This window comes from Xyrauchen texanus, chromosome 38 (assembly GCF_025860055.1).
Source record: "Xyrauchen texanus isolate HMW12.3.18 chromosome 38, RBS_HiC_50CHRs, whole genome shotgun sequence".
Lineage (NCBI taxonomy): Eukaryota > Metazoa > Chordata > Actinopteri > Cypriniformes > Catostomidae > Xyrauchen > Xyrauchen texanus.
Genome location: NC_068313.1, coordinates 8,046,645 through 8,070,499, shown reverse-complemented (window position 1 = coordinate 8,070,499; position 23,855 = coordinate 8,046,645). Strand labels below are relative to the sequence as shown.

Sequence of the window (23,855 nt, the reverse complement as noted above, 5' to 3'; positions counted from 1 at the left end):
ATCACTTTGCTTTAAGGCTCAGGCATCTGCCTCTGGCTTTATAGAGCGAAGTCAGCACGCACGGCGTTTTGCATGGTGTTCCTATAGCGTAAGCTACTTACGCAATAGGAGAGACCTCTCGAGAGGGAACGACTCGGTTACTAACGTAACCTCGGTTCCCTGAGAGGAGGGAACGAGTATTGCGTAAGCTGCCGTGCTTGTGCTTGGTCAGTTCGCTTCAGTCGATTGAACCTAAAGAACTCTCATGACGGGGCGCCTAATATATAGCCCTAGCCACGGCCATCTTGGCAGGCTCTGAGCACGCGAGTGCGAAGCGCGCGCCCTTGGTCGCGCGTTCAGAGTCGCCCCGCCATTGGTTCGAGCAAGTTGCCGCAGCACAGCCAATGACCGAACTGCCTCGCTCATTGCTGTCTGCTGTGCAGCTGCAATGCGTTTTACATAAAGACTTCAATATTTCTAGAGAAACAGAGTTTTCCCATAGTGTAAGCTACTTACGCAATACTCGTTCCCTCCTCTCAGGGAACCAAGGTTACGTTAGTAACCGAGTTGTTTTTCAAACACGCAGACAGTCCGCATCTTTGCACGCCGTCGGAGCATGCGTCAAGCATGTCTGTATGGGCTTGTGGTCAAAAGATTAATATTCGTTTACACAGTCTAAGGGATGAACCAAATCAACCAGCACAGAGAGTAAAGGCCAAAGTATAATTCTGTTTTCCATACATTGGTAATAAAATCGCGTTGGTAAAAATTTTGAATATTTTGTCATGTATGCGTGGACTGTCTGGACGCAGCCTAGTGTTTTTAGACATGTGGACAGTCTACGTCTTTGCGTTTCATCATCGGCGAATGAGTCGAACATGTCTGTACAAGCTCGCTGTCAAAACAGTATACTTTGAAATGATGAGCGCTAGACCGTGTGTGATACACTGCATTAATATAATAGCAAAATTCACAATGATGGCTAAATGTATACTGCCAACAAAATGAAACATAAAAAAGTAGAGTCTCATCAAAACAGACACCCTTAATGCCATTAATATTTAAGCCTTTCTGGGGCAAACATGGTATATATTACTACTTTTTATCTGTTTTTATATCAGTTTATTCAAGTTTTATGGTCATAGCTACAAAACACTTGAAGTGTTCTTAACAGCTCGCTTCATACCAATTTACATAATTCTTCAGCGTACTTCACAAATTTGGAGAGGGAAGACTACAGATACATGCCTTGGACTTAAATTAATGTCACCCAGTTGTAAATTAGCTTCTAAAATAGGCACCACAGCACAAAGGAGGTTTTGAAAGACCTCTGACACTGAGAAGTGACCTTAATTTTACACTTGGTTCCTACGTGTTCAAACCCTTTCAAGCTCAAATCACAAGGAAGATTGTATACCTCTGGACTGTAATTCCAATTACAAAAAGTCAAGATATATATTTTGGACCAGCATCCAATCCTCAATTCTTGATGATACAGACTAATCAAAACCCCCAAACTGTTTTGAGTTGACAGATCACATCAATGGGATCTGATTTCCTATGATGAAAAACATTCACTTTGATTTATGGCTCTGAAAAACAGCAGAATTTAAAAAAGTCACAAGAAACCCCAAACACATCCCACTCACTTCCCCTCCTCATGAGACCCGGGGCTGAACATTTCCTGTAGGTGACATCCAGAGGAAGTCTGGAACATGCTGCTGCTGCTGCTGTTGCGCTTTTAGCTTATAGCACAAACAGGTATGTCCACAGGATATGCTGAAGGCCAGGCTATATTTACTATATAAAGATCTGCCATCTTGACTGTAATTTCCTGGCCGAAAAAGGTCAGAAAAAAATGTGTCAAATAAGAGGCTTGTGCAAATATGTTACTACTAGATGTGGTTGTTCTGATTTTGGTTACTAGAGCATTGCCTGATGGTTGCTAGGTAGTTGCTAGGGTGTTCTGTGTGGTTGCAAAGTGGCTGCTTATGGCCCAAGTCTAAAGAGGCCATCCCAAGTCAATGCTAGGCTGTTGTGGGAGGTTGAAAGTGTGTTACTATGTGGTTGTAACAGTGCCTGTCCATTTTTTTTAGCCAACCAAAGGATGTATCCCATTAGTTTTTTTTCATAGACATTTCATAAAATCCTTCATAAAAGAGTTCTGAGTTCTGAGCCATGAGCCAAACCAAACAGCTCCAAAATGAATCACAACTTTACAAGCTTTGATTTGAATAATATGAATATGAATAATATATTTCAAGATGGCATGAACTACAATTACATGAAGCAATGTAATTAACAAAATCCAATCAAAAGCATTGGAAAAATAAAAAATATATATGTATAAAATTGTTGACTGTTTAGAAACAATTTATAAGAATTTTTTTGCAAAATATTCAGATATTTGCAAATGTACACATAAGTAGTTTGAGAGTGTTGGAAGACTGACTTGATTGCGTCATGGGAGGGGGCAGTCACTGCAGAGCATGTTTGCCACACTTTGGTGGACACAATTTTCTGATAGGTAAAAGTTTTCTCTTCAGCAACATGTGTAGTTCTGAATGAGGAATTCAGTGGAAAAAAGTGGAAATAACATGGACTGATGGCTTCAACAGAAGCATCTCCCATCAATTAATAACTTTAGAGTTCACAGTAAGTCTGTCTTTAAAGAATTATTAGTTATTTTGAAAAAAACATAATGGCATAAATAATGGGATTTTAAATTAAATGGAAACCCGACAATTCCGCTCTATTCTGGTCCCTAGATATGTCTCGGGTCCAAAGTGTTTGCCCTTTTCATAGTCCACTAAACTAAAATTGTTCTAGTGATTAGAAAATTATTAGTAAACCACTCCACAACAAGCTGAATGATTTGAGGCATCATTCATGTCCATAATACAAATGGTGCGGGATGATTTGCGCTTCAAACTATAATACTTAGGGTTAAGGGGTTTTGTTTAAATCTTAGCAAGTACCACTAATTCCAAACATTATGCTGACATGCAAAGCATGGAACAGAAATCTATATAGACCCATAACCCCAAGCCTGCAGCTAACACGTTTAGTTCAGTGTCTTTCAGGACATCCAGCTGTATGCAATTTTGGTAGAGCAAATTCAATATGTGTCAGATGATGTGGAACAAGGAGAATGTCTGTTTGAGCATTGGTTTGTCTGTCAAAGCAGGAACTGGGAGGTGTTCAGTGCTGACCTTGAAGGGCAAGGACTTCCCAGTGCCCCTCTGCAAAACAACAGCATGGGTGGCAGCTGACACAGGGACTATGAGTTCTGTCTGTTCGCCTGCTCTGGAAAACTTGATGACCCACACACACAAACAACTGCCCCTGCACTGCAAGAACTAATTTTATAACAAATGTTCTTATTTATTTTTTTGGTCTTGTTTTCTAATGAAAATATCAAAATATCCTTAAAACAACATACATTTATTGGAAAAGCTAAATTAAATACAATATATTAAGTATTTTTTACACTTTCCAGACTACAAACAGACTACAAAAGAGGGTAGTGAGGAAGTTCACAGCAGGAACATAACATGCCGCAGCCACCTTCCCTCGATACGATCATACAGGAATGTAGTGATGGATTATGCAAACAGACATGTTTAGGAGGTGATGTCAGACCAGAACCAGGAGAGTGGGTGGTACCAACTACTGCCAGTGCTGTTCATGTTACACATACAAACACACACAGTAAATGTATTTCTATTTCTGCTCATAAACTGATTTTTCTCAAAGAAAATAAAGCCCCCTTTTAGGACTCCCTAAATCTCATTACCTTAATGAAATTTATATATAATTAAGTATGTATACACCATGGTAGTATTTGTTGTATTACCTTAATTTTTTTTTCTTTTTAAATAAACAAATAAACAATATTACACTAATGATAATCTAATGACTTTAACTGTTGAGAATAATAATAATAACAAAAGAAAATAAAAAGAAAAGAAACTGTCCGGCATTGCGGTAATGAGCATTTTAGGAGAAAATGTGTTTAAAGAAATGTTCCTGGTTCAATACAAGTTAAGCTCAATCGACAGCATTTGTGGCAAAATGTTAATTACCACAAAATATTTATTGAAACGCGTTTCACATTTTCTTCAAAATCGAGGTTACAGTGAAGCGCTTACAGGTGAAACTCGAAAAATTTGAATATCGTGCAAAAGTTCATTAATTTCAGTAATTCAACTTAAAAGGTGAAACTAATATATTATATAGACTCATTACAATCAAAATAAGATATTTCAAGCCTTTATTTGATATAATTTTGATGATTATGGCTTACAGCTTATGAAAACCCCAAATTCAGAATCTCAGAAAATTAGAATATTGTGAAAAGGTTCAGTATTTTAGGCTCAAAGTGTCACACTCTAATCAGCTAAACACCTGCAAAGGGTTCCTGAGCCTTTAAATGGTCTCTCAGTCTGGTTCAGTTGAATTCACAATCATGGGGAAGACTGCTGACCTGACAGTTGTGCAGAAAACCATCATTGACACCCTCCACAAGGAGGGAAAGCCTCAAAAGTTAATTGCAAAAGAAGTTAGATGTTCTCAAAGTGCTTTATCAAAGCACATTAATAGAAAGTTAAGTGGAAGGGAAAAGTGTGGAAGAAAAAGGTGCACAAGCAGCAGGGATGACCGTAGCCTGGAGAGGATTGTCATTAAAAGGCCATTCAAATGTGTGGGGGAGCTTCACAAGGAGTGGACTGAGGCTGGAGTTACTGCATCAAGAGCCACCACACACAGACGGGTCCTGGACATGGGCTTCAAATGTCAAACGTTTTACCTGGGCTAAAGAAAAAAATAACTGTTCTGCTGCTCAGTGGTCCAAAGTCCTCTTTTCTGATGAGAGCAAATTTTGCATCTCATTTGGAAACCAAGGTCCCAGAGTCTGGAGGAAGAATGGAGAGGCACACAATCCAAGATGCTTGAAGTCCGGTGTGAAGTTTCCACAGTCTGTGTTGGTTTGGGGAGCCATGTCATCGGCTGGTGTTGGTCCACTGTGCTTTATTAAGTCCAGAGTCAACGTAGCCGTCTACCGGGACATTTTAGAGCACTTCATGCTTCCTTCAGCAGACAAGCTTTATGGAGATGCTGACTTCATTTTCCAGCAGGACTTGGCACCTGCCCACACTGCCAAAAGTACCAAAACCTGGTTCAACGACCATGGTATTACTGTGCTTGATTGGCCAGCAAACTCGCCTGACCTGAACCCCATAGAGAATCTATGGGGCATTGCTAAGAGAAAGATGAGAGACATGAGACCAAACAATGCAGAAGAGCTGAAGGCCGCTATTGAAGCATCTTGGTCTTCCATAACACCTCAGCAGTGCCACAGGCTGATAGCATCCATGCCACGCCGCATTGAGGCAGTAATTAATGCAAAAGGGGCCCAAACCAAGTACTGAGTACATATGCATGATTATACTTTTCAGAGGGCCGACATTTCTGTATTTAAAATCCTTTTTTTTTATTGATTTCATGTAATATTCTAATTTTCTGAGATTCTGAATTTGGGGTTTTCATAAGCTGTAAGCCATAATCATCAAAATTATATCAAATATAGGCTTGAAATATCTTACTTTGCTTGTAATGAGTCTATATAATATATTAGTTTCACCTTTTAAGTTGAATTACTGAAATTAATGAACTTTTGCACGATATTCTAATTTTTCGAGTTTCACCTGTACAATGGAAGTGAATGGGGAAATTTTTGAACGTTAAAATACTTTGTGTTTCAAAATTATAGCCACAAGACATAAAGGATATGTGTAAACATTATTTTAGCGTGACAAAATTGCTTACAAACTTTTCTGCGTAAAGTTATAGCCAATTTTACAACTTTGTTGCCATGACGATGTAATGTCAACAAACCCCAAAACACTAAAATGACTGTAAAAACGACAATTTAAACATCTGTACAGCTCAAATAAATGTTTTTAAAGAAGAATTAATGTAAGTCCTTTATAAACATTATAAGCTTCACATTTCTGTGTTTAACCCTCCAAAACAGGCCACATTCACTTTCACTGTCCCCATTCTCTTCCATTGTAAGTGCCTACATTTTTTAAAATGAGGAATGAGTCTAAATAAATTGTTTGTGGTAATTAACATTATGCCACAAATGCTGTCGATTGAGCTTAACATGTATTGAAACTGGAACATTCCTTTAATTGCGTTAAATCACTATTTTTTTTTTTTATCTCAGTCATCCTATTATTACAAATAAATAATTACATAAATAATTAAATAAAGATGGGAAAGTAGTATAAATGAGGGTATGAGGGTAAATGCAGACTACTCTCCCAAAAAAGTCAACAAAAGCATCAGCAAACTTTCTACGTCAGTTCTCAACTGTTGCAACAAAGGCTGTAACTGCCCAAGGTGTTTGCCTTGTGTATTTGAATATCATTTACATGATATCCAAAACGTGTACTTACCTGCACTACTTTAAAAACGCCTGAACCCCATGGGAATCACATGGAAAACTGGCACATTAATTACTGATAATTTTAGTTATTAGTTATATTTCCTTGAAATTAGTTGAATTTAAATAGAAAAGGTTGAAGAACACAAATCACTCATTTAAAAAATGAGGGGGAAAATTATACAATGTATATGAACAGAATTAGGAGTTAATGCTTCTATGAAACCTTTACTGAAGTCTTACAATGATACAAATTAGTAGTCATCAGTCACATTCTTGTTCTGAAATACATTTGCTTCAGCGTTCATAAGTACTAAAACCATTTTTAGGTCAAAGGGAAACGGGACAAGGTGTCTGTTGAACTCTTCCTGAATCCAATAAAATGTGAAAAGGTGAGTTAAACCAATCAGGTATTAGCCAGCCAAAACTATGCAATGACAAACATTTTCAAGCCAACATTGAGGCAGCAACATTTCTCTCACCTGAAAACACCTTGCTTGAAGAATCCTGAAATCCACAGCTGCTTAAAATATCTCTCAGCATTAGGATGTCAGTAATGTTTGTTATGATGTTAGTAATGTCAGATGACAGCAATTCAGTCTGCTAAATGGCCGTCATTGTCCAGCAGCAGCCTGTTTAAGTGGAAAGAATTTTTCGATGGGACAACTAGTCCTCTCAGTACAGGCTGTCCAGCTGATTAGTGCATGTCTGCTGAATGTCCAACTCTCTTACCTGACTTCTTTTACCGGTACTCTTTTATTTATGTGGGTAATGTTTTTTTTAACGTAAGACCTCAAGACCACTGTCGTGCTTTAGAACTGCTTGTGATTAATAGTATTTTCTGTAAAACATTTTAGCATTTGCATTACATAACCAACTTCATTCACAAGCTTGTTCGAACATGATTAATTTGCGCAGTTGCTCAATTGATAGAACGTTGCACTTACGATGCAAAGGAACAGGTTACGAGTCCTGAAGAGTGTACGAGCCGAGACCTGACATGAAAGTGTCAAGGAGCCACCAAAAAATTGTGGTTGCGTTTTTCATCTCACTATTGGTTAGGTTTAGGTTGAGGGTAGGAAGGTTTTGTTAATTTCAATCACAATACAGTATTAACCTTAAAAACCTCATCATTGTTTCGGCTCACATTTGCTTTTTTTAATGCTATCTGTTAGCTTTAGGATTAAGGTTAAGGGTAAGGAGGAAGGTTTTGTTGATTTTAAATTTGATAGAGCATTACGCTCAAAACCCTAAACTCTTTTGGAGACCATTTCATTTGCTTTTAGCACCACACAGTGGACATTTCACCTCAGGGCTGCAACGATATTTAAAAGGATACCATTTTGCAAGTGTCACCACAGTCACATAATTTTCATAAGATCATGCTGGGCCGATTAACTGTACTTATCAATATATTGGTTTATTAAAAGCAACACCAATAATTTCAAATACAAAAAAATACAAATGATTAATTGTCATTGTCACGGTCACCTTGTCATGTTGAGGTTCTACCTGACTGGACTGTGGCAGTATCTGCCCACCTTTGTGTTTCGTATTCGTGCTTTGTGTGGGCACGGGTCCGGCGGTGGTTATCGCAGTGCGTTAGCTGCCTCCATGTGCCCTCTGGTGATTTCACAGTCATGGCACCTTGCCATGTTGCGTGTTCGCCTGTGGTGGACCATGACATCATCATCTCCTGTGCTTTGTGTGGGCGCACAGGTAAGGTGGTTATCACAGTCATCGTCATCGTTCTTTGTCTGTATTGTCAAAGCGTGTTTACGTTTTGTCCTCATGTGTTAAGGTGTCGCTGGCATGCTGAATCAGCATTTTCATGGGAACGCTGATCATTACTACCGTCAGCTGTGAGCGAAATCTGCCTCTGATTTTTTTCTCTTATTTAAACCCCACGTGTCACATCCCATGCCAGATCATTGTCTACTGTGGTGTATTGTGGTGTTACTGTGACCGTGGTGTTAGCTGTCTTGTCAACATTCCGCTCTTGTGCAGTTAAAGCTAGCATCTGTCACTCCCTTGTTGCCAGCGGCTTGTTGGATCAGCCGTCTGCGGCCAGCACTGGAAGCGCCTTTCAGTTATTAACATTTTGTGTTTCATCAATAAATCCTATTGACTGCATTCCTCTGGTTTTGGGTCCTGTCTTCCCACATATGTGACAGACATTGCTGATATATAAGTCCATCATTCTATTAAGTAACAGAAGTGTTAGTTCCTCCGAGCATCAACTGATTTTCTGTTTCAAATGCTTTCCAAAACCTAGTGAGCATCCTCCAGAGGCAGCATTTTAAGACATAATAGGCGCGATGCCGATGCAAAGGCTGTTCCAAAGGTAGGTATCTTAATTATGTTGCCTCTTAAGACATCTCGTTTTGGCCAATTAATATGACACAAAACCGACTATTTTACCCAAAATGTGTGCATGCAGTGCATAATTATGCTCATTAGAGCAGTAGTTCCCAAACTTTTTACAATGGTGTACCCCTCCAGACATTCAGCATCATTTCGCGTACCACCTCTCTAATGCATCGATAACATTTACAAAAATTATTTTGATATGTATATTTAACATAATTATCTTTGTAAAACAACTCCCTTATATGAAAGATATTTTATTTGTACATGTTTTTTACATGTTATATTTAATCCTATATATTGAATAAATGGCTTACCGATTGAGATGGGTTTGCTAGATTTGATATAACTGCATAATTTGAAAGCTCCCCCATCAACGTGGTACGCAAGAATAGCATTCGTTTCTCTGCTTGGAATTGCATATAATTGCAGGTGCGGCAACGCCGGCTGACTTCGATCATTGCGGGTAAGTAGCTTTTTTATGTCACATTTGACACTGTTAACAAAGTTGAGCTCATCTGCTGAAATCAAACATCATGCAAAAATTTAAAACAGGTCTCTAGCGTGCGAGCAATTGTGAGTGAAATTTACTGCGTGTGAATGTGGAAAAGTATTTGGCCACACTGTATGTCTGACACATGTCATCAAAGCTTATGAACTTGGGGTCCTGAGTAGCTGAGCGATTAAACACGCTGACTACCACCCCTGGAGTCACGAGTTTGAATCCAGGGCGTGCTGAGCTTAGGAGACCTTGGTTGCCAGGTCTCATAAGCAACCAAATTGGCCCAGTTGCTCGGGAGGGTAGAGTCACATGGGGTAACCTCCTCGTGCTCGCTATAATGTGGTTCACTCTCGGAGGGGCGCATGGTGAGTTGTGCGTGGATGCTGCCGAGAATAGCGTGAAGCCTCCACATGTGCTATGTCTCAGTGGTAATGCACTCAACAAGCCACGTGATGCATGGATTGACGTCTCAGACGCGGAGGCAACTGAGATTTGTCTTCTGACACCACAATGACCTAGAGTGCATTGGGAATTGGGCATTCCAAATTGGGGAGAAAAAGGTAAGAAAAAAAAGCTTCTGAACTTATAACATTAGAATCTCTTTTACAGATCATTAGAATCAAAACACCCTATGCATCTAATCTTAAATACAAATTATGTTTTAAACTGAAAAAAAAACAAAAAACAGACAAACTAAAATAGTGGACGACTGACATGTGCGAGTCTGGTAAAACAGCGAAGAATCAATTTTACTTGCCATCACTAAGCTACGTCACCTAGCAGTTTACTGGGCTGGCGAAAAAAGATTATTGTGTGACGCACAACACATGAATAGATGCATTTGTTTTACTGCAAAAGACAAGGTTATTTAGTTAAATATTTATCTGACCTTTATGACACAACCATTTTGATATTTCTACACTAGAGGGCACACAAATGAATTCTGCCAGTGAGAAATACATGAACTAGGTTTGAATGATATTTTTGACTGTGATAATATTAAAAGAACGGTTAATCTTTAAATTGTATTTGCATACCCCATTGTCACCTCACGTACCCCCATGGGTACGCATACCCCGGGTAGGGAAACACTGCATTAGAGGATTGCGTCGTTTCTCTCATGTCACCTGTATTCAGCTGCGAGTCGAGTCAACCGTGTGCTGCACTTGCATTTGAATGATGCGCTGAGCTGCCGCCTATGTAGAGAGTTCCAATTCTCTCTCTTATGAGTAAGGGCGTAGATTTGGCTTGAACATTGGGGGGGTTACAATGTGAAGAATCTTTCCATCCAAGTTTCCATTGATCATGGTATAAATATGGGTAGTTCTTGCTTGTTTAGATTTTTAGGGGGTGTTCCCCCTCCCCTCCACCCGGAATCTACGACCCTGCTTATGAGGTGTCATTTCAGTAAGGATGTTGCCATAGAAGACAGGTGCCTATGTAGTCAGGAGACAAGGCAGCTCACTAAGTTTTGGAACAGACCCACTGTGTAATATAATTGTTCACTTGATTTCAACAATGTTGTGTGTGCATAATTTTATTCTTAAAAATTGGATTATGTATGCATAGTACTTACATCAGACACCCTGCTCTATAGATATAGCATCAGGATCAGAATACAATCCAATCAATTCAGAAAAAACCATCTTAAACCAGCCTTTTTTGGTTAATTTGTTTCCCAGCCTGGCCACGATGAAGACGCTACTTTATTTTGCAGCTTTTAGAGGGGTTTTGGTCACCTGTCAGCTGGTCGGGCTGGGAGACCTGCCGGCAATCAGATCAACTAGAGTAACATCTGTTTGATCGGCAAAACATCTTTGGCTAAACCAGCTGTTTTTTCCAGCAGGTATTTCAGCCACTTAATGTGCTGTCCCGCTGGATGAATGACTGCTGAATGTCCTACTTCCTACCTTGCTTTTTTGGTCTTGTATTGTGTGGGCAGAACGGTTTTGGATGCAAGACCTCAAGGAGCATTGACCTTCAGTTATAATGTGTCTGCTTTTACAGTTATTTTGATATGAGCAGTTCCTGTGCAGCTCCACGTAAGACAGGGCTGCTTTATGTGGCAGACAATAAGGAAATGACCTAGCATGTGTGCATCTGAGGACACACAGATATGGACTCTCCCAATGACACTGAGAGAGAGAGGAAATAGTACGAGAATTAGAGAGATGACATCATGGCAAAGTTAGGTAGGAGGATGGAGAAGTCCTGTAATGCAACACTGTAGATAAATATGAGACAGCTGTATTTATGAGATCTAACACTGAGGGCCTTCCCCAGCTTTTGTGCAGGATGTATTATCTGCTCTGGCAAACCGGAAAGCAATAGTCCCCAACATTCAGGGACCAAAGCAGGAAGTGGGGATAAAGAGCCACACATCCAACAGTATTCCACAGTTTACAATAATGCAGCAACTGGCTCCTAACAAGCCAATATGGAATGAAAGAGGGGCAGTAAACAGTTTCTGCCCTCTTATAGGGAAAGTTGTGTAGACAGCTGTCCAAAACAGAATATTGAGACAGACAGTGTCTCTGTGGTATCTTTAAACCCCATTGTGCACAGCTTCTTTAGTTCAATTAAATCCAGATTATGATACTCTTATAATCTTATTATAAAGCAGGTATTAATGGTGGTCATTCTGAATAATAAGTGTTTAGATGTGTGTTTTAATGATGGTGACAGTGCATGTTCTACTCTTTTACAGTAGTAAGGAGAGGAGGGATGCTGGGGCAAAACGAGTTGCACCTGCTAAGGCGGGGACAAAAAGCAGTGTCAAAGGCCTTAGCAAGGAACTCGAGGCCCACTGACTGAATATTGCTCTGGGCCCCTTATTAGAAAATACAGTTTGTTGTGGGCCCCCTTGGACCTCTTGGCTCCTAGCATCAATACCAATTTTAACCCCACAAGCTACGGCCCTGAGTGACAAACTGATATATTGCTATATACAGTATATAACCAAATGATAGATCCTGGCAGATAATTTGGCATTTATCAGTTTTTGTTGGCCAAAACAATGGTTTCATAGGATGAATACAGGTAAAGTGGGACACTTTCTGATCATTTTTCATTGTTTTAAAATATGATGGCAAATGGCTTAGCCCCTCACACACTACTATTTTAAATTGCTAAGATTTTGTTTCTTTTTAATGAATAAATAATTAATACAAAAACCTTTACCTATTTCCGTACATGCCTTTTACATTTTGGCTGTTTCATTAATTGGTTTGAATATTATAATGGTTTAGCTGTACAATGTAGCTGAAAAGCCTTTAAAAACAGTTGTTTTTTTATATCTGTAATTACATGAATTACAATATTTGTAGTCCAAAACGATGTTTTAGGTTGAATATATATATATTTATATATATATATATATATATATATATATATATATATATATATATATATATATATATATATATATATATATATATATTTATTTATTTATTTTTTTTTTTTTTTGCGTGCCTTTTACATTTAGCCAAAACAACTGTTTACAAAACAACTAATGAAAATGGCTAACTATAAAAGGCACGCAAAAAAAATAAATAAATAAAAATAGGCCTATATATTATATATATATATTGAAATATTTGTTGGCCAAAACAATGTTTCAAGATGAATAAAGGTAAAGTGGGATGCTTTCAGGTAAAATCATCGGCATTGTTTTAAATTATGATGGCCCCTAACTCAATACCATTTTATTTGTAAGATGTTTTGTATTTTGTGAAGAAATAGGCTATGTTATACGGCAAAGATTCAACAGTTTCAAGATTGAGTTAAAACACTTACATATCTCCGCAGTTTTTTCTCAGGTGGTGACTTTCTCAGCCACCCTTGACAGATGATTTCCCCTCCACTCATTTTCCGAAAAAATAAAAATAAAATCACCGCTGTAATATCACTTTGAACTCCTTAGATGATGCCTTTCCATCTGGGTTAAACGCGCGTGAAGCCGTAAATTGGATGTAAAGCGCACTTTGCTGCAGCGGTCCGGTGCGTCATTTAGTGATGATGCGAGCAGCGCGGGGTAAACTCACTGTAAACACTACACGCGTCGGGAAACGGCTGACGCGAGATGAGGAGGGCTAAACTCTTGAGTTGTACGGTGATGTAGGAAGTGCTGTTGAGTGTCTTCTGTTTGTTTTCGCACTCACACACACACACACACACACACACACACACCACGCCCACTGAAATGAAGGGACGGGACTCGCTCTCTCTCTCTCTCTCTCTCTCTCTCTCTCTCTCTCGTGTGTGTGTGTGTGTGTGTGTGTGTGTGTGTGTGTGTGTGTGTGTGTGTGTGTGTGTGTGTGTGTGTGTGAGCGTGTATTTATCACTTTGTGGGGACCAAATGTCCCCATAAGGATTATAAAATTTTTGACCTTGTGGGGACATTTTGTCGGTCCCCATGAGGAAAACAGCTTATAAATCATACTAAATTATGTTTTTTGAAAATGTAAAAATGCAGAAAGTTTTCTGTGAGGGTTAGGTTTAGGGGTAGGGTTAGGTTTAGGGGATAGAATATAAAGTTTGTACAGTATAAAAACCATTATGTCTATGGAAAGTCCCCATAAAACATGGAAACACAACCTGTGTGTGTGTGTGTGTGTGTGTGTGTGTGTGTGTGTGTGTGTGTGTGTGTGTGTGTGTGTGTGTGTGTGTGTGTGTGTGAGCGTGTATTTATCACTTTGTGGGGACCAAATGTCCCCATAAGGATAGTAAAACCCGAAATTTTTGACCTTGTGGGGACATTTTGTCGGGTCCCCATGAGGAAAACAGCTTATAAATCATACTAAATTATGTTTTTTGAAAATGTAAAAATGCAGAAAGTTTTCTGTGAGGGTTAGGTTTAGGGGTTGGGTTAGGTTTAGGGGATAGAATATAAAGTTTGTACAGTATAAAAGTCATTATGTCTATGGAAAGTCCCCATAAAACATGGAAACACAACATTTGTGTGTGTGTGTGTGTGTGTGTGTGTGTGTGTGTGTGTGTGTGTGTGTGTGTGAACAAAGTAACAATAAACCTCAGGGGTGTAATTCACTGCTGTGAGACCGGCAAATTAAACTCATGCATATGATGTATGTACTTAGAATACACTACCTTTTAACTCAATATAAAATTTGGGAAAGTATATTTAAGGAAATGGAAAAGGATATGTGTGTGAGAGAGGGTAAATTCATATTTTGTAATCTTTTAATATAAAACTTTCAGGGAGTGTCTGATGTTTCTAATTTATTGTAGTAGGCCTAATCATCCTGAGTTCCCAGGATTAAACAAACTGCAGCAACGTTTCCAGAGTTTATTACTTAACTAGACAAATAGCAACACCTATTGGACAAATATGGGTAATGCAATTTTCACACATACAAAAAAAAAATCACTCGAGACTGAAAAGGTGAAATCAGTTGACACTTGGTTACCAGTTGTTGCAAAAACAATTGTAATAAATAAAAAAATCATAGGAATGTGAAATTAGTTCTGATAAAAGGTGATACAAGCATGATTTGATTTGAAGTCAGATGGTTTGATGTTTTGTATCTAATGCAATAAAAAGTGTGACTATAATCAGAATCAGAATGAGCTTTATTGCCATGTGTTCACACGTACACAATTATTTGGGGTGATAGGAGAAACAAGTGCACACAAAACATTACAGTGAGACACAGAATATAAAACAAGGTAAGAGTATAAATAGACATACAAATAGGACATATAACAGAATGGCATATGTACATGAGCAAGTGGTAATATATGTGCAATGTAGGGGTATGTACAGTTATTGAATTATATATATGAATTTACATATGTACATGGATATATATTTATTTATTTACTTTTTAGAACTATGGGGGAATCCTGAGGCAGTTTAGTTGTTCATGTGGTAAATGGCCTGAAGTTAAAAACTGTTTTTGTGCCTGGATGTCCAGGTGCTCAGTGCTCTGTAGCACCGGCCAGAAGGCAACAGTTCAAAGATAGACAGGGTGTTTGAGGTCCAGAGGGATTCTACCTGCATGATTTCTCACTTAGCAGACGTGTGCATATGTGTCCTCCAATCCAGCCCTTTGAGAAGAGTTACAGCCATGCAGGAGATTGACTGAAAAACACACCTTCAAGACAACTCTGAAAGAGCGCATCATCTGTAATGCATAATGTCCTTCTCAGGCGTTATAGGGTGATTCTCATGAAACCTGTTGAGAAAATGGGCTCTATTTTTGTGAGCGTGCAAAGTGCAGTGCTATGTGCAACAACCGCGTGCTATGTCTTAACACATTTTAGTGAGAATGCTAATTCTAAGCACAACTGTCGTGCTAGCGCAAAGCGTAGGTGGGCATGGGAGGGGGTGTATGCACGCAAACTGTGGGTGTATTTTACATTAATGAAGTGAAACGAAGTGAAATAGGTCATTACAATAAGACGTTTCATAAGTTCTTGCATTTGCAGTTTGGAGATTTCGCCAATAGGTGGTTATAAAGTTCATGTCCAAACTCTAAAAATATACTGGAAGATGAAATGATCTCCCTGACAATTGCCATTTTATGAAACAAATATGCATTCTATCTGTGTTACACAATCTATAGGTCATGGATTATTTCATACATATATTTATTTTTTATTATTATTATGTTTATACACTCACCTAAAGGATTATTAGGAACACCATACTAATACTGTGTTTGACCCCCTTTCGCCTTCAGAACTGCCTTAATTCTACGTGGCATTGCTTCAACAAGGTGCTGAAAGCATTCTTTAGAAATGTTGGCCCATATTGATAGGATAGCATCTTGCAGTTGATGGAGATTTGTGGGATGCACATCCAGGGCACGAAGCTCCCGTTCCACCACATCCCAAAGATGCTCTATTGGGTTGAGATCTGGTGACTGTGGGGGCCATTTTAGCACAGTGAACTCATTGTCATGTTCAAGAAACCAATTTGAAATGATTCGAGCTTTGTGACATGGTGCATTATCCTGCTGGAAGTAGCCATCAGAGAATGGGTACATGATGGCCATAAAGGGATGGACATGGTCAGAAACAATGCTCAGGTAGGCCGTGGCATTTAAACGATGCCCAATTGGCACTAAGGGGCCTAAAGTGTGCCAAGAAAACATCCCCACACCATTACACCACCACCACCAGCCTGCACAGTGGTAACAAGGCATGATGGATCCATGTTCTCATTCTGTTTACGCCAAATTCTGACTCTACCATCTGAATGTCTCAACAGAAATCGAGACTCATCAGACCAGGCAACATTTTTCCAGTCTTCAACTGTCCAATTTTGGTGAGCTCTTGCAAATTGTAGCCTCTTTTTCCTATTTGTAGTGGAGATGAGTGGTACCCGGTGGGGTCTTCTGCTGTTGTAGCCCATCCGCCTCAAGGTTGTGCGTGTTGTGGCTTCACAAATGCTTTGCTGCATACCTCGGTTGTAACGAGTGGTTATTTCAGGCAAAGTTGCTCTTCTATCAGCTTGAATCAGTCGGCCCATTCTCCTCTGACCTCTAGCATCATCAAGGCATTTTCGCCCACAGGACTGCCGCATACTGGATGTTTTTCCCTTTTCACACCATTCTTTGTAAACCCTAGAAATGGTTGTGCGTGAAAATCCCAGTAACTGACCAGATTGTGAAATACTCAGACCGGCCCGTCTGGCACCAACAACCATGCCACGCTCAAAATTGCTTAAATCACCTTTCTTTCCCATTCTGACATTCAGTTTGGAGTTCAGGAGATTGTCTTGACCAGGACCACACCCCTAAATGCATTGAAGCAACTGCCATGTGATTGGTTGATTAGATAATTGCATTAATGAGAAATTGAACAGGTGTTCCTAATAGTCCTTTAGGTGAGTGTATATACACTTGTATTTATGATTTAGGCCAATTTGTATTGGTGTTTTGCTACCTGTTGTCGTAGAGTGATTTTTAAGTCACTGCAAAAGTTGGAGAGGGTTAAATGTTTGGATTTAGTATGATAATTCTTTTTGGCCACTTTGTTAAGTTGATTATTTTTTTGTTTTGTTTGAAGTGTATTTTGAATTTAGCAATATTTTTGGTTTATTGTTTTTGTGTGTTTCAGTAAATGAAGTTCAAAATCAAAATCAATCGTTAGAAGTGAAGTGCATGTCGATACAATCACTGTTTATACAAGCCATGATTTGCATGTCAGTAGTTGAAAATTATTAATAATACTTACATTCTCTATAATTTAATAGAGCCTACATCCAAATTCTGACGAGAATCACATTTCCCATGTTTATAAAAGTCACTGTCATAGAAATATGCCTGACATTCAACAAGGAGGCAGTTAATACACAAAAGAAGGTGTAAATTGTTTTATTCTTATTTTGCATTGCATATGGCCCATTTACACTTTCAACTTCATATGAATGTGTCTGTATTTACACTGATTAGCCACAACATTAAAACCACTGACAGGTGAAGTGAATAACATTGATTATCTCATTACAATGGCACCTGTCAATGGGTGGGATAAATTAGGCAGCAAGTGAACAGTCAGTTCTTGAATTTCTTGTATTGATAGCAGAAAAAATGGGAAAGCATAAGGATCTGAGCAACTTTGACAAGAGCCAAATTGTGATGGCTAGATGACTGGGTCAGAGCATCTCCAAAACGGCAGGTCTTGTGGGGTGTTCCCGGTATGCCTACCAAACGTTTTCCAAGGAAGGAAAACCAGTGAACTGGCGACAGGGTCATGTGCATTGGGTGCGAAGGCTAGCTATCTGGTCCGATCCCACAGAAGAGCTACTGTAGCTCAAATTGCTGAAAAACTTAATGCTGGCCATGATAGAAAGGTATCAGAACACACAGTGTATCGCAGCTTGCAGCGTATGGGGCTGCGTAGCTCCAGACCGGTCAGAGTGTCCATGCCACCACTGAAAGTGCCAAGAATTAATGCAAAAAGGAATGTTATAGTAATGAGAATCATTACTGAAAACAATGGAAAAATTCAAAGTCAAAATTCTGGACGTACTGTGCTAATGAGAATAGGGGGCTACTTGTGTTTAAATGTCCTGAAAATAATGTCACATAAAACAAGCTTAATGGCCCTAAATGTAGGCTTCTTTGTCTTTATGAAATCTTTTTTTTTTATTTTTTTTTATTTGGGGTCATCACCATATCATATGACCAGGACATCTCCTTGTCGGGAATAGTTTGAATCACCTCATATTTGTGTTAAACATCTGATAAAAATTCACTAAAATCCCCAAAAGAATGGATTTAAATGGATCTAATGATAACATTTTTACAATAAGGTTCCATTTGTTAACATGAGCTAACAATAAACAATTATTTTACATAATTTATTAATATTGGTAAAAAATTGTTTTCAACATATATGTATGTTGGGCCTTTATCCCTCTTGGAGGCTTAATTAGCCTGATAAGAGACCGGGGTGTGTCACAACCCAGCCCTGGCCTCTGCCCTGTCATAATATACTAATAAAAATATCAACTTTACAAATCAAAAGTTGTATTAGTTACCATTAGTTAATGCACTATGAACTAAAATGAACTAACAATGAAAAAATATATATTTTTATTAACTAACATTAACAAATTTTAATAAATTATGTAAATAATATATTGTTAATTGTTTAGGATACCTAATGCATTAAATAATGTTAATGCAGGTGTGATGTGCACAAGACGAGAGTGGTTGTGCCAACAATCGTTCACTCATTCACTATTTCCTATATAGTGAATGGCAGTTTGTGCACTAAATCTCAGCAGTAAGTGAACGAAATTAGTGAATTCGGACATGAGTGTTGGAGCTCTGGTGCTGGTGCAGAAACGTCACATATGAAATTTTTAAATACGTGGGCCTTATTTATTATTCTTATTAAATAATATATTAATATTATTAGAATACGTCTTAATTCTGTTTGTCATTTTTAATATATACTGTGTGTTAATATATAGTGTAAACACATTTGATCAAATAAAGAGTACATTTTAAAATATATCTGTTTGTTTTGTCTCTTGTGGCAGGGTGGAGGGCGGGGCCGGGTCGTGATCCTACACACCCGGTCCGTCAACAATCTCTCTCTCCCGCACGATCCTCTGCAGTCGACCCTTAACCCTCAAGGAGGCATAATTAGCCTAATACGGGACCGGGTGTGTAGGATCATGACCCGGCCCCGCCCTCCGCCTTGCCACATCTCTCTATATGTTATGTTATTTTAATCAAGTAATGATTTGTCAAAAAGTAATTTACTACATTCAGCATGAAATAAAACATTGCAGGAGTGTAGGAAGCAGTAAAATCCCATCTCGTACGTCTTCCCCATGGTGGATTGTGGGAAATTAACAGTCATCGAGTGTACACAGTGAGTGTTCCAAGACCAGAGTTAGTGCCGTACGTAGGCTGCGTTCTCTGCATTTAGAAAGTGGTGGTACTCCTCCTGTACAGAACTACCGATCTAAATACTTACGACACTGAAAACTACTGAAATAATAATCCACACAAGACTTTAAAAGCTACGAAAGAAGGCATTAATAAAGCATGATCTTGCTTTGTTTTATAGCTCAGCATTATATATAATGTCCTTGTGGGACATTTTCACGTTTTTTCATTTTTCCAAACCTTTCTTCTTATTGACAATTCCATCCAGATCTGACAAGAACCCTTAAAGGGATAGTTCACCCAAAAATTACAATTCCCATCATTTACTCACCCTCATGCAACCCCATATGTGTATGACTTTCTTTCATCTGCTGAACTTAAATGAAGATTTTTAGGAGAATTTCTCAGCTTTGTAGGTCCATACAATGTAAGTGAAAGGGTTGCAACCAGAGTATGTGAGTGGAGCAGCATGATTTTGCCTGGAGCGAGGAGCGGGTTTTAAAAAAATTGGAGCGTCATTGTCATCCTTGTTAATCCAATGACTTGAAAAGTTACCAGGATGTTCCCTATCTGTCAATCACTCAGTGTTGTGTCGATGCTGTGACACTAGGGGCCCCTATACGAAATGCCACGACTAGCTGAACTGTTTTGCTCGGACTGGTGGTGCGAGACGGTCAAGCTGTTTTGTGCCTCGTAGCAAGCCCAGCCACCCTGCTCTCTAGATATAGCATCAGGTCCAGAATACAAACCAATCACTTCAGAGAAAACCATCTTAGACCAGCCTTTGTTAGTTAGTTTGTTTCCCAGCCTGGGTACGATGGCTAGGCTAGTTTGTTTTACAGCTTTTAGAGGGGTTTTGGTCACCTGCTTGGAGACCCTCTGGCAACCAGCTCAACTACAGTAAAACCAGTTTGATCAGCAAAACATCTTTGGCTAAACCAGCTGTTTTCTCCATCAGGTGTATCAGCAGCTCAGTGTGCTGTTCTTCTGGATAGTGAATGACTGCTGAATGTACTACTTCGTTCCTGGCTTTTTTGGTCTTGTAGGCCTATAGTGAAGACAAAATGGTTTTGGATGCGAGACCTCAAGAGCATTGACCTTCAGTTATAAGGTAAACATGTGTCTGCTTTTCTTTTTAATTAAGAAATAATGAATACAAAAACATAAGTGTCCCACTTTACCTATTTCGTACATGCCTATTATATTTTGGCTGTTTCATTAATTGTTTTGAATATAATTGTATTTCTGCTTAAATTGACTGCAGCTAAAAAGCCTTTAAAAAGCAATGTTTTAGGGTGAATTATAGGTAAAGTGGGACACTTTGAGATTAAAACATTGGCATAATTTTAAAACATGCTGGCAATTGGCTTAGGCCCTCACTCAATATCTTTTGATATAGCTCAGATTTTAGTTTTTGTTTTTTGTATTTAATAAAAAATACACAAACTTAAGTGTCCCACTTTATATATATATATATATATATATATATATATATAATATATATATATATATATATATATATATGATAGATAGATAGATAGACAGATAGATAGATATACAGACATATATACTGATCTGATCTTGGATAGATAGATAGATAGATAGACAGATAGATAGATAGATAGATAGATAGATAGATAGATAGATAGATAGATAGATAGATAGATAGATAGATAGATAGATATTGTATACTCATTTATTGTATTTTGTGAAGAAACACGAAATACGCAAAGATTCAACAGTTTCAAGATTGAGTTAAAACACTTAAATATCTCTGCACTTTTTTCTCGGGTGGTGACTTTCTCAGCCACCCTTAACAGAAGATTTTTCGAAGAAAACAAATCACAGCAGTAATATCACTTTGAACTCCTGCTACTGTGTGTGTGTGAGCGTGTATTTATCACTTTGTGGGGACAATTTGTCAGTCCCCATGAGGAAAACAGCTTATAAATCATACTAAATTATGTTTTTTGAAAATGTAAAAATGCAGAAAGTTTTCTGTGAGGGTTAGGTTTAGGGTCACTTTGAAGTTTTTTTTTACTTTTCCTTACACTGTTGGTAGGCGTGGTTTGCTGTTGCTAACTTCAAAACTAGCAGGTTGTGTGTGTCTGTGTGTGTGTGTGTGTGTGTGTGTGAGAGAGATTGAGAGAGAGAGAGTGTGTGTGTGTGTGTGTGTGTGTGTGTGTGTGTGTGTGTGTGTGTGTGTGTGTGTGTGTGTGTGTGTGTGTGTGTGTGTGTGTGAGAGAGAGAGTGTGAAATAATATATGTTCTCTAAAACTAGAAACTTAAAATTGTAAAATACAATGTTACATATTCTGTAGCCTAAAGGTACGTACACACTGCCAAGCGACTTTGTCCCTGCTGGTCGCCAGTGACTGGCGGTGAAGTCGCTAGTGGGCATTCCCACTACTGGTTGCCTAGTAACGTTTATAAATGACATTCACGGATGTCATTCCATTGCTCTTAACAGCAAATCGCTTTTCTTGGCGCTAAAAACAAACATTTTGAAGGGAAAAGACTAAATATAAATGGAATCAGTACATAAAATGCTTTATATCAAAGATGAATGAGAAACAAGGCGTGCTGTTTGCCATAGCAGCTGTTTATCTGCGGCGAAAATGCAAATGCCGGTCTGTCTGGGTCCACAAATTCCCCACGATCTCAGATACACCTTTCCACGCAGTATTTTTCTTAAAAATGTACTTGTGCGTGGGAAGAGACATGTCATATAATAATGGAAAATTGCTAACAGCAAGAATTATCCTTTCATCCATCTTTCCGTTACTGCAGGAGCTGAGAGAGAGAGAGAGAAGGATCACGTGAGCTCTCCCGTCTTCTCTCCTGTTGGCTGTCGCTTCCGTTAGTCGCTCTTCATTTGAATAAAGTTGAACTTGTCTCAACTTTGTCGCGTCGCTGGACACGCCCACATCTAGTCGCCAACGGTCGCGACAGCTCGTGTCGCCGGAAGTTGCTGTGCTCTCATTGAAAATGAATGGGATGGAGTTGCTGTCGCGCGCAATGCTCCTGGCAGTGTGTACGCACCTTAATAAAGGGATAGTATAACAAATGAGATCTATAATAGGTATAAGAACAACTTACTTTAATGTGATAATTGGCCTTCTATCCTATAAATTATTGTATACAGAAACATTTACCGGTTATAGTGATTGTAAATTGTGACAATATGCTTCTTGTGTATTAGGCAATATGTTGTTGGATTGAGAAATGTCAGACAGGAAAGGAGGAGGCTCCAGAAGGAGATTGGTAACTAAAGATCTTGCTGGAGAAGGAAAAGAGAAAAAAGATACCAGCAGATGGGAGAAGGGAAAAAATCCTGAGCCTTTCATGTCTTTCATGACATATATTGTTGTTCAGTGGTGTGATGTCCACCCTGTTATGTCCTGTCCACCCTGTTTGAACTCTGCCCACCCTGTTTCCTCTGTGTTTTATTTATGTTAATAAAATAAGTTCAACAAATGTTATGTATATATTTGTGGTTTATTTGTAGGGAATGAAATGGCAAAATGAAATCAATTAAAATGGTGCAAAAAATTCCATTGACATTTTTTTTTATTCTAGAAGAAATGTGTTGAAATTACACTGTGTCTTAAAATACAACAACTTTTTTCAAGATAATGCTTGTTTGTAAGGTGTGGGACATTTTAGCTCTTAGAAAATGTAAACATTACAATAACTGTGCATTCAAAACACATATTAGGCCTAATTGAGATGAGAATGTCCTGTAACAGGGTGGACATTTTTACATTTGTAAAAACTATTAAAGAATAATATCCTGGCCTGGATCAATATATTTTTCTTTTAGTGTAACAAGCACTTCTTCAGATAAAATTATGAAATAAAAATTAAATGGAAATTGTAACTTCTTTGATAGAAAGTTACCAAGCCTAAATGGCACACAATAGTAAAAATAACCCATGTAATGCAATACAATTTTAACAATACTATAACATTTATATTTTTTAAAGGTGCACTCAGTAAGTTTTTGTTCATGTCATTTTGGACTTGCACTGACCCCTAGTGGGGTGGATGCAGCACCATTCAAAATCTGTATTTTTTCAGTTACTAATGCCAAAGAAGAACTTCACTGTGTACAGTCACTCATGATTAATTTAATCCTGAAAATTGTGAAAGCGTCCTATAACAAGATAAGAGAGACTGAGAAAAAGCG

The 23,855-nt window shown here is 38.5% G+C and overlaps 1 protein-coding gene across 1 annotated transcript in view; it reads right to left on the bottom strand.

The window, feature by feature from the left end:
* The window catches only part of LOC127632207 (GRB2-associated-binding protein 2-like), a 118,871-nt gene extending 105,447 nt beyond the window's left edge, over positions 1-13,424 (bottom strand). The window contains exon 1 of the mRNA XM_052110814.1: positions 13,092-13,424. Within this exon, the coding sequence (XP_051966774.1) occupies positions 13,092-13,163 (72 nt within the window). The 5' untranslated portion in view covers positions 13,164-13,424. The remainder of the gene's footprint in view (positions 1-13,091) is intronic.
* Between the last annotated feature and the right edge of the window lie 10,431 nt (positions 13,425-23,855).